The sequence below is a fragment of the Sciurus vulgaris genome (assembly GCF_902686455.1).
Source record: "Sciurus vulgaris genome assembly, chromosome: 3".
Classification (NCBI taxonomy): Eukaryota; Metazoa; Chordata; class Mammalia; order Rodentia; family Sciuridae; genus Sciurus; species Sciurus vulgaris.
The window spans coordinates 114,371,930-114,384,362 of NC_136463.1; the positions used below are offsets into that span (position 1 = coordinate 114,371,930).

Consider the following 12,433-nt stretch of genomic DNA (forward strand, 5'->3'; position numbering starts at 1 on the left):
TTAGCAAATACAAGAAGATAGAGATACTACCTTGTACTCTATCAGATCATAATGGATTGAAATTAGAAATAAATGACAGAATTAAAAAAAAGAAACTTCTCCAATACCTAGAGATTCAATATACACTATTATATGATAAGTGAATAACAGAAGACGTCAGGAGGGAAATAAAAAAATTCTTAGAAGTAAACGAGAACAAAGACATCATATCAAAATCTCTGGGACACTATGAAAGCAGTACTTAAGAGGAAGCTTTATTTCATGGGGCGCATTCAACAAAAGAAGTAGAAATCAACAAATAAACGACTTAACACTACAGCTCAAAGCCCTAGAAAAAGAAGAGCAGACCAACACCAAAAGTAGTAGAAGACAGGAAATAGTTAAAATCAGAGCCGAAATCAACAAAATTGAAACAAAAGAAACAATCGGAAAAATTAACAAAATAAATAGTTGGTTCTTTGAAAAAATAAACAAAATTGATAAACCCTTAGCCACACTAACAAAGAGAAAGAGGGAGAAAACTCAAATAACTAAAATTCGGAATGAACAAGGAAATATCACAACAGACACGAGTGAAATACAAAACATAATTAGAAGCTATTTTGAAAATCTATACTCCAACAAAACAGAAAACCTCGAAGACATCACCAAGTTTCTAGAGACATATGAATTACCTAAACTGAACGAGGAAGACATACACAACTTAAATAAATCAATTTCAAGCAATGAAATAGAAGAGGTCATCAAAAGCCTACCAACAAAGAAAAGTCCCGGCCCAGATGGGTTTTCAGCCGAGTTCTACAAAACCTTTAAAGAAGAGCTCATTCCAATACTCCTCAAAGTATTCCGTGAAATAGAAGAGGGGGGAACCCTCCCAAACTCATTCTATGAAGCCAATATCACCCTGATAATAAATCAGACAGAGACACATCAAGGAAAGAAAATTTCAGACCAATATCCTTAATGAACATCGACGCAAAAATTCTCAACAAAATTTTAGCAAATCGCATCCAAGAATGTATTAAAAAGATAGTGTACCACAATCAAGTGAGTTTTATCCCAGGGATGCAAAGTTGGTTCAACATCTGGAAATCAATAAACGTCTTTCACCATATTGATAGACTTAAAGTTAAGAATCACATGATTATTTCAAAAGATGCAGAAAAAGCATTCGATAAAATACAGCATCCCTTCATGCTCAAAACACTAGAAAAAATTGGGGTAGTGGGAACACTCCTTAACATTGTAAAGGCCATCTACGCTAAGCCCATGGCCAATATCATTCTAAATGGTGAAAAACTGAAAGCATTCCCCCTAAAAACTGGAACAAGGCAGGGATGCCCTCTTTCACCACTTCTATTCAACATCGTTCTTGAGACTCTAGCCAGAGCAATTAGACAAACCAAAGAAATTAAAGGGATGCGAATTGGAAAAGAAGAACTCAAACTATCCCTGTTCGCTGATGCATGATTATATATTTAGAGGAACCTGGAAATTCCACCAGAAAACTCTTAGAACTCATAACTGAATTCAGTAAAAAGGTTACAAGATCAATGCTCATAAATCCAATGCATTTTTATACATAAGTGATGAATCTTCAGAAAGAGAAATTAGGAAAACTACCCCATTCACAATAGCCTCGAAAAAAATAAAATACTTGGGAATCAATCTCACAAAAGAGGTGAAAGACCTCTACAATGAGAACTACAAAACACTAATGAAAGAAATTAAAGAAAACCTTAGAAGATGGAAAGATCTCCCATGTTCTTGGATAGGCAGAATTAATATTGTCAAAATGGCCATACTACCAAAAGTGCTATACAGATTCAATGCAATTCCAATTAAAATCCCAATGACGTACCTTACAGAAATAGAGCAAGCAATTATGAAATTCATCTGGAAGAATAAGAAACCCAGAATAGCTAAAGCAATCCTCAGTAGAAAGAGCGAAGCAGGTGGTATCGCAATACCGGATCTTCAACTCTATTACAAAGCAATAGTAACAAAAACGGCATGGTATTGGTACCAAAATAGAAAGGTAGATCAATGGTACAGAATAGAGGACATGGACACAAACCCAAATAAATACAATTTTCTCATACTAGACAAAGGTGCCAAAAATATGCAATGGAGAAAAGATAGCCTCTTCAACAAATGGTGCTGGGAAAACTGGAAATCCATATGCAACAGAATGAAACTAAATCCCTATCTCTCACCCTGCACAAAACTCAACTCAAAATGGATCAAGGACCTCGGAATCAGACCAGAGACCCTGCAGATTATAGAAGAAAAAGTAGGTCCAAACCTTCAACTTGTTGGCTTAGGATCAGACTTCCGTAACAGGACTCCTATAGCACAAGAAATAAAAGCTAGAATCAACCACTGGGATAGATTCAAACTAAAAAGCTTTCTCTCAGCAAAGGAAACTATCAGTAATGTGAAGAGAGAGCCTACAGAGTGGGAGAATATCTTTGCCATTCATACTTCAGATAGAGCGCTAATTTCCAGAATCTATAAAGAACTCAAAAAACTCTACACCAAGAATACAAATAATCCAATCAACAAATGGGCTAAGGAAATGAACAGACACTTCGCAGAAGATGTACAAGAAATCAACACATATATGAAAAAATGCTCAACATCTCTAGTAATAAGAGAAATGCAAATCAAAACTACCCTAAGATTTCATCTCACCCCAATTAGAATGGCGATTATCAAGAACACAAGCAACAATAGGTGTTGGCGAGGATGTGGGGAAAAAGGTACACTCATACATTGCTGGTGGGGTTGCAAATTAGTGCAGCCACTCTGGAAAGCAGTATGGAGATTCCTCAGAAAGCTTGGAATGGAACCACCATTTGACCCAGCTATCCCACTCCTTGGCCTATACCCAAAGAACTTAAAATCAGCATACTACAGAGATACAGCCACATCAATGTTCATAGCTGCTCAATTCACTATAGCCAGATTGTGGAACCAACGTAGATGCCCTTCAGTTGATGAATGGATAAAGAAACTGTGGCATATATATACAATGGAATATTACTCTGCCACGAAGAATGACAAAATTATGGCATTTGCAGGCAAATGGATGAAATTGGAGGATATCATGCTAAGTGAGATAAGCCAATCTCAAAAAACTAAAGGACGAATGATCTCGCTGATAAGCGGATGAGGACATATAAGGGGGGGTAGGAGGGGTTAGTGTTAGGGTTAGGGTTAGGTTTAGGGTTAGGGATAAGGAGGGTGGTAAGAATGGAGGAAGGAAGGACTGTAGAGAGGGAAAAGAGGGGTGGGAGGGGTGGGGGGATGGGAAAAAAATAACAGAATGAATCAAACAACATTGCCCTATGTAAATTTATGATTTTTAATAAAAAAAATCTGAAAAAAAAAACTGCTTTATCTGCCTTATATTAATAATTTCATACATTTCTTTCCAACTACACATTCTTTTCCTACATAAAACAAGCTAAGAATCCTGTAAGGGTGATCTGTGCCAATTTTGCTCTGAACAAAGTCTAAAATCCACATTTTGTTCTGCTAGGAAGAAAACAAAAGCCTTCTAAATAAGGCTTGTAAAAAGCTCCCATTCAAAGTCCGAGAGTTGTTTTTATTCCACTTTGGTTGATTTAGAAGCTAGGTGGTGTAATATTCTTACTCTTTTCCACATAATATCTTTTAATAAAAGAATAAATGCTAAGTGTGAATCTATGTAAATTTCTTCCAAGCATAAAGCTAAACACAACAATTTTTATTTCTGAACATTATTCAAGAAGAATTATTAAATTTAACATAAAACTCTTTACCAAAATTATTTTATTTTTTAAAAAAATTTTAAGAGACGTACTCTGCCTATATTCCCCAAGCTAGCCCCTTTATTTGTGTTTTAGTCTCCCAAACAGCTGGGAATACAGGTGCACGCCACTACATGTGGCTTACCCAAACTTTTTCCAGACAGATTTTTATCCACCCAGTTAAAAATTTAATGCTATTATTATTTTTTGGAGCTAGCGATTAATCCCAGGGCCTTGTACACACTAAACACATGCTTTTTCACTAAGCTATACCCTCAGCCCAAATGATACACTATGATTAATGCCTTCTTTATTCAGACTGAAAATTATTAATAAAGCCTATTAAAATTCTGATAAACTTTACAAAAAATTGTATTTTAGAAACTACTCTAGTAATTTGTATTATTAGAAGTAACCATAAAATTGATATAACAAAAAAACTGGTTATTAGTCTGAGAATAAATTCTAACACAAAACACATCAGTACATTTATAAAACTGTTAAAAGTTATGAGGAAATCAAATATTCATTAAAACATCTTTCGTATTTTCATTCATACCCTTGTATGCATATATATGTTTAAACCCTGGGTTCTGTTGTTGTTGTTGTTTTCTAGTACTAGGGACTAAATTCAGGCACTCTACCATTAGGCTACATCTCTAGCCCTTTTTTCAAACTTTTTGAGAGAGGGTCTCAGTAAGTTACTGAAACTGGCCACAAACTTGTCATCCTTCTGTCTCAGTCTTTCAAGTAGTTGGAATTACATGTGGGTACCACTGTGCCTGGCTACTAAACTTTCAATGCAAGTAAGTATTTGAGATAAACACAAGCTTAAAAAAATACTTTAATGGATTTGAAAACAATGAAATAATCAACTTCCCAAGAAAAGTCTTCCCACAAATAGTGCAAAATTAGCCCTAGGCAAAGAAACAAAAATGTACAAAATGGCCAGGAATGGTGAGGCATGCCTATAATCCCAGTGGGTGCAGAGCCTGAGGAAGGAGGATTACAAGTTCAAGGCTAGTCTCGGCAACTTAATGAGACCCTGTATTAAAATAAAAAATAAAAGGGTTGAGAATTTAGCTCAATGGACCTCTGGGTTCAATCTTAGTACCAAAAAAAAAGAAAAAAATTACTAAATGAACAAACTCTAAAAACCGAGAGTTAAAATGTAATTTTTAAAAGTGTAGGCTCTCAGTTTTGCAGAGAACAATATTCAAACCACAACAAATCAACAATCATCACCAAAAAGCTTATGTGTTATGCAAAAGTTAAAACTTATAAACATATTTTATGCTAAATATTTAAAGTATGTCACCACTTCTATACCATTTATGATGTTATAATAGGAAAAAAAAAGTGTGATTTCTTCTATATTGACCATGGTACAAATGCAGATTTGTTGTTAAGAGTGGCTAAAGCTCTATGGTAAAAAACTTAAGAGTTGACTCTGGGACAACAAACAGGGTTGAGAAACAAATTAATTTGATGCATGTGTGAATGCGTACATTTTCAAAAATGATTGTTATATACAAAAGTACTAATGAGGTGTTGTTAAATAACTGAAGTATATTCAATGGCTTTCACAACTTGCTGATGAAGAGAAATAAGAAAAGTGGAAAAAAAGGAATTAAGATAATTTTAGGCAGACTGCATTATTTAATACAAAAACCAGTTAGGCATATTGGGTGATTCTAGAGGACACTTAGTTACCATTGATAGAAAGATGACAGAAATGCAGAACAGTATTAACAAATGAGAAAGAAACAAAAGGTAGTAATTGGGGCTGGAGTTGTAGCTTAGTGATAGACCACTTGCCTGGCATGAGTGAGGCACTGGGTTCAATTCTCAGCACTGCCTATAAATAAATAAAATAAAGGTTCACTGACAACCTAAATTTTTTTTATTTAAAAAAAAGGTAGTAACTGTTTTTTGAATGGTTTAGTGCTTGTAGTATCAAATAATTTCTTTTTCAGAATAAAAAATCCAGAAATAAATTCAGCATAAATTTAAAAATTTAATATATGACAAAGGTGATCTTTCTAATCACAGAGAAATACTGAAGTATTTATAAATGCTACTGACACACCTGGCTAATTTTAGAGAAGACAAAACTAGATCCTATTGTTATTCTATATATAAAAATGAAAAAAAAATTTTATTTGGTTTATTTAGTTTTATGTGGTGCTGGGGATTGAACCCATTGCCTCACATGTACTAGGCAAACATTCTACCATTGAGCCACAACCCCAGCCTCTAAAAATGAAAATTTTTAAATAGCAAGATTAATCTTACCAGGCATGGTGGAGCATATCTGTAATCGCAGCAATTTGGGAGGCTGAGGCAGGAGGATTGCAAATTCAAAGCCAGCTTCAGCAGGTGGCTAATTTAGTGAGGCACTTAGGAACTCAGCAAGACCATGCCTCTAAATAAAATATAAAAAAGGGCTGGGGATGTGGCTCAGTGGATAAGGGGGAGGTTATGTGTTGGAAGTCATCCTTATTTAGCAGAATCAGACTAGGTAGAGACTCATGACATAGAGGTCTGACTTCCAGGAACTGGCAGATAGGGAAGTCTGTCCCAGATGGGGGAGGGGAGGGCCCTATTGTATGTGGCACTGTGAGAATGGTTCCCTGTCTGCTTCTGCAATAGTCCCCCTGAGAAAATGGCTCCTGTAACTCCACCCTATCCTGTTCATCACCGAAGAAGCTCCTCCCATTCAGGGTCCCTTTACCTGTGCATCTATAAATAAAAGAGAGTTGGGCTACTCCATGTTGTTTGAGGCCAGAGCTGGTATGTCCAGAATCATTTAAAAGGAGTATTGGCTCTTGTGTGTTTACTGAGTAGATAAGTTTATGGGGAATTGATTGATAACAGCCAGCATCATCCTCTGGCAGTTAACACTTTTCTCAAACACATGGGACCTGGCTAAGAGACTCCCAAGGGGGGAGGGTTCCGAATTACTTAATCTAGAAAATCAAGGGTACTACATAATATAATTCAGGCATAGTTAAGATTTTTTAAACCTAAACTAGAATCTAGAAGTTACCAAAAAAAAAAAATCACAGCTTTAATGATAAAAGTGTCTTTCTACAGCAAATGACAGTAAATGCAAAATCAACAGAGGTAAGAAAACACCAAGGCAACAGAATGGTAGTAAGAATTGCAAATTGGTATGAAAAGATAAACAACCAATTACAAATAAGCTTTCAGAGAAGAGGTACTATTGAGCAAAAAAAGATGAAGATACATGTTTTTGGTTTTATTTTTTTTCAGTGCTAGAGATAGAACACAGGGCCTCATGTATGCTAAGTGAGTGCTCTACCACTGAGTTGTACCCCAGCCCTAAATATATTTTAAATTTCATATTGTTTATAAATTGTAAAATAATCAATATATCTACATATGCATATTTTCTGTGTATCTATCTATCTATACACACAACATACACATACACACACACACATACACACATACACAAGGTTCTTTTAGGAGTATGTGATCATATAGAGGAAAAAAATGGAGAGATATACAGTAGTCTGTCAATGTACGTAGCAAAGGATCCAAGCAAGAGAGCCAAATTAAAAAGGAAGAGAGGAAAGAAGGAAAGAAAAAAGGAAAAAAAAAAGGAAAAGGACTACAATAAAATAATATGGATAACTGCTTACAACCTCTTTATAAATTTGTGTATTTATGGACACATGAAACAATTTTAAGATAAGAAAGGAGATAAAGAATCTCATTAGGAGTGTCCAAGGAATTTACACTAGTATCCTTTCCTGTTTCCAGTCTCATAAAATGTAGTCTGAAGTGGCCATGGAGGCCAGCTCGTTGTTATTTATTTATTTATTTATTTATTTATTTTTGGTGGGGGATTCTGGGGATTGAACCCAGGGCCATATGCATGCCAGGTAAGCACTCTACCACTCAGTTATACTCCCAGTCAACACAATTCTTGTTTATTATCATTGTGAAATCTCTATGTATATTTGTGTGGGTATGAATAAGTGAGCATGTGTGTGCATATATTTGTCTGGACTCCATTATAAGAAAAGGGGTTTGTTCAATCTGGTTTTATGATTTACTCCAGAAGTCAGCAAATTTTCTATAAAGAACCAAATATTGACTACTTTAGGATTTCTGTGTCATATTGTTTCTGTCACAACTACTCAATTCTTAATTGCAGTGAGAAATCAGTCATAGATGGGTGATGGTTAATTTTATGGGTCAACTTGGAAAGGTTATACTACCCAGTTACACAATCAACACCACTCTAGGTGTTGCTATGAAGATATTTTGTAGCTGTGACCAACATCTACAATCTGCTGATTTTAAGTAAAAGAGATTACTCTCAATAATGTGAATGGGCTTCGTCCAATCAGCGTTAAGAGCAAAAAATTGAGAATTTCCCAGAGAAGAAATTCTGTGGCTGTAGCACTGACTCCTATAAGAGTTTCCAGGCTGCCAGTCTGTCCTATCTATTTTAAATTTGCAAACCACCACAACCAGGTTAGCCATTTCTTACAATAAATCTCTGGAAAGATAATGTATATGATTAATTCTATTTTTTGGAGAACCCTAATCCACAGACAATACATAAGCTAATGAGCATGACTGTGTTCTAATAAAAGTATTTACTGTAACTGGTGCTGGGCCAGATTTGGCCTGAGTACCATAGTTTTCCAAATCCTAGTTTTATTGGTAAGATAGCTGCCTTATTAAACATTTCTTTTAAGGCAGTCTGAAAAGTACTTCACAAACAGAAATACGAACTAGGCCCCATACATTGGGAATTGTTCCTGGCCAGGTCAGATATTCTGGAAAAACTAAGAAATGATCTTCCTACTAACTTGTGAACTATAGACTGAAAGCTTACATAAAAGAAAGATTTCTCAGAGTTTCAATATGGTATTCTTTTCACATTTTTTTTAATCTTTTAGACTATTGTCTTTGAGAACTGAAAGTTTTGCTGCTAACCTACCAGACATTAACCGACAGAATGCTTTGAATGTTCATTTATTTTTATTATATTTATTTTTGCAATACTGGGAATCAAACTCAAGTCCTGGCACATGCTAGGCAAGTTCTCTACCACTGAGCTAGATCCTCAGTCCTGGATGTTCATTAAACAACTTTCAGTAACACTTGATGAGGAAAGTAAAAATTTCAAAAAGCACTAAATAGGGAGTCTATTATTTTTGACAAGAGAAATTCCTTTCATCAAAAATATATAGCAAAAGACTTTTAGGTAATATTTCTTAGAAGTAAGATTCCTCAATTTACCACTGGGATCTATCTAGAAGTTCAAGTAGTAGACTGTTAAGTTAGTTGAAAATATAAGGTTCCCTTCTCTAGGAATTAATAAGATTACCATTTAAGAATTTGGTATTCCTGTTTTCAACTTAGGGATCTCACCATTAGCACTTCTGTCTCATGGGATTTGACCTCCTGTTTCACAAAAGTTTAAAAATAATTTATAATTAAAAATGATACAGTCAGGTGACACACACCTGTCATCCCAGTAACCTGGGAGGCTAAACAGAAGGACAAAAGTTTGAGGCCAGACTCAGCAGTCTCTATGTCAAAATAAAATAAAATGGACTGAGGATATAGCACAGTGGTAGAATGCCTGCCTAGCATGCTCAAAGCCCTGGTTTGATCCCCAGTCCAACCAAAAAAAAAAAAAAAAAAAAGACATGATTTGCAACATAAAGAGTATCTATAGAATGGCCTTTGCCATAGAGAACTTTCTTAGAAGGTTAGTTTATAAAATGATTTTAAAAAGAGGGAAAATTAGAAACTTAAGATTCAATATCTAAATTATAAGTGATCAGATGAGGCAAAAAACGAAAAACTTAAACATAAGACTAAAGGGCTGTTGACCATGCTAAATAATGGACAAGTTTATAAAACAAAAGGGGAACAATTAATAATAGTCAATAGTCAATAACTTAGAATAGAAGCCATGTTCAAAAATGTAAAATAATATGAATGGTACTGGCAAGTGGCGAACAAAGATATTTAGATGGAGAAAGAAGTGCCAGAGTCAGTCATAAAGAATAAAAAGTTTAGCAAAGAAAGGTCAAGTCGGGGAATGTTATAGATGAAAGGTAACCATGGAGTCTAAATTGTTTAGAAAAGTTCTGATTTCAGATACTTTTTTTTTTTTTTTTTGCGGTACTGGGGATTGAAGCCAGGGCCTTGCAAGCACTCTACCAACTGAGCTATCTCCCCAGCCCTGATTTCAGATACTTGACTGTCAAATGATGTCCTGATTTAAAAAAAAATATATGTATATATTTTTTTTTTAGTTGTTGATGGACCTTTATTTATTTACTTACATGTGGTGCTGAGAATCGAACCCAGTGCCTCACACATGCTAAGCAAGCATTCTACCATTGAGCCACAACCCCAGCCCTGTCCTGATTTTAAGTTCAGAAAAAAAGGTCACTGTCATCCCTACTTGTATCCCTAATTCCTAGCAAAATCTCAATTTATAAGTTGATAATAACACAATAACCATTCTTAAAGGATAAAAACACATTAATTAGTGACCTTTACTTACTAGCATCAATAAAAAACTAAAATCTGGAATCCCTAGGGGAAATTGGTGCCACACTCACCTCTAATATTATCATCAGTGCTGGGAGGGGATGAAGCCATTATCTGCCAAAATCTGCAGCATTCTTGCCAGGTTTGGGAGTTCCACAGAAAAGTTCCCACTACCAGGTATGATTGCCATATCTCAGGAAAATGATGCTGACATTTCTCTTAGCGTTGAATAATCTTGAAAAGATGTTTAAGGGACCTATGCAACATTAAGCCCCAGAAACACAATATTAGTGGTAGTTTGGACATGGAATGTAATAGCTAATAATATTGGAATGCTTACTATGTTTTAGAAACTGACAGCACTATCTCATTTAATTCCTTTGACAAACTGTGAGGTATAGGTATTTTTATTAACCCAAATTTCATAGAAAGCTTAATCTTAGCAAGGTTAAAGAACTGCTCAAGATAAAGGTTAGTAAGAGGCATGACTGGGATTTGAACCCATGCAGCCTAATTCTTCAGGGTATGTATTTTTATTTAAACAACCACTGTGCTATATAGGGTCACTCAAACCGGCAAAATAATTTCTGTGTAAGTAACCTGGCAGTAGACATTTAATCTTCATCTCATACCCTAAAAGACTGGAATCTGTGTCAACTTTTAACATAATCAAACAGTAGCCAGGTGCCATGGCACACCCCTGTAATCCCAGGGACTCAGCAAGATGAGGCTGAAGGATGGCAGGTTTGAGTCCAGCCTCAGCAATTTAGCAACTCAGCAAGACCCTGTCAAAATAAAATAAAAAGGGCTGGAGATGAAGCTCAGTGGTACAGCACCCCTGGGTTCAATCCCCAGTACTGGGAAAAAAAAAAAAAATCTTCAAAATTCACAATATTTTAAAATATAGTGAAGGACAGTTAGTCTCCAAGACACAGTAAAATAAGGATGATAGAGCTTCATATTCCATTCCCTTCAGATGAAATGACAAGTACATATAAACATCATATTCCACTTATGGAATTTTTTTTTGGATCCAATAGATTGTTTTTAATAACTTAATAATCCTGCTGCCTTCAGCATGTGTCCAAGTTTCAATAAGTAACTGATCTTTACCATTAAAAAACCCGCTTCACACATTACTCAAAATCCACATATCACCTAAATCCACACGAATTGTGGCTTTTTCCTCTAGCCTATTCCCTCTATGCATCAGTACTTACAAACCTCTTATTTTACATTTACAGCAGTTTTGAAAGTTTCATCTAATACTTACCAACCATTTGTCACAATTTCCCTCCCTTTTTTCTAAATAAGTGAAATTTTACTGCAAAATCTGTAGTTACACTATCAAAGGATAATATGATTTTAAAAGAAACGATTGTGAAAGTACCCCACCACCAAGACTCCATTACCACAATGACACCACCTCGAGTGGACAAACCAAACCCTTCAGGGGTCTCCTTCAAATCAGTCAGGGAGCGCAGGGAGACAGAGGGGAGGAGGGAAGGCTGGAAGAAGCTGTACTTGATTCAATCCAATAAACATTCACTGCGCCACTTGCCAAGCGCTTTAAAAAAAAAAAAAAAAAAAAAAAAGTCAGGCAGTATTTCAAGCTGTGGGCCCCGCAGGTTGGTCCCAGGGACGAGAGTCTGTGGGCGGCGACCCGGGCGCCAGGCAGCGAAGGGGCTGGCTAGGAGCGCCCTGTCAGCCAGGGGAGGACGGCCAACCAGGGCCAGGCCTACAGCGCCCGCTCCGCGCTCCCGGACACACGCCCGCCCAGCCGCCAGCACGCCGGCGGACCAGCCTCAGCCGCTTACCCGTGGCGCCTCGCTGCCTCCCCGGGGGCAGCCTTCAACGGTTGCCGCAGTCAGAGCACCACCCCGCGGTGGGGTACGTCGAGCGCGCCGGCACCTCTCGGATCCCCGCAGCGCCGCCCCTCTCGCGAGAAGCCAGAAAGTACGCGTAGTGGGGCGGGGGGAGAGGAAGGGAGGGGCATTTAACGGTGGCTGCTGGTGCTGCGCCGGATCCGGGCGAGGGGCCGGCGCCATTGTACTTCGTTGCGGAAGACTCTGCCTCGCTCAGAGGCC

General features: G+C 36.8%; 1 protein-coding gene across 3 annotated transcripts in view; it reads right to left on the reverse strand.

Annotated features, from left to right (window-relative positions):
• Positions 1 to 12,297, reverse strand: part of LOC306656528 (uncharacterized protein) — a 79,542-nt gene extending 67,245 nt beyond the window's left edge. For all 3 annotated transcript variants that reach the window (XM_079131847.1, XM_079131848.1, XM_079131849.1), the window contains exons 1-2: positions 11,773 to 12,297; positions 10,418 to 10,602 (exon numbers count right to left, since the gene is read on the reverse strand). In XM_079131847.1, coding sequence (XP_078987973.1) covers positions 10,418 to 10,432 — 15 coding nt within the window. In that variant the 5' untranslated portion in view covers positions 10,433 to 10,602; positions 11,773 to 12,297. The remainder of the gene's footprint in view (positions 1 to 10,417; positions 10,603 to 11,772) is intronic.
• Between the last annotated feature and the right edge of the window lie 136 nt (positions 12,298 to 12,433).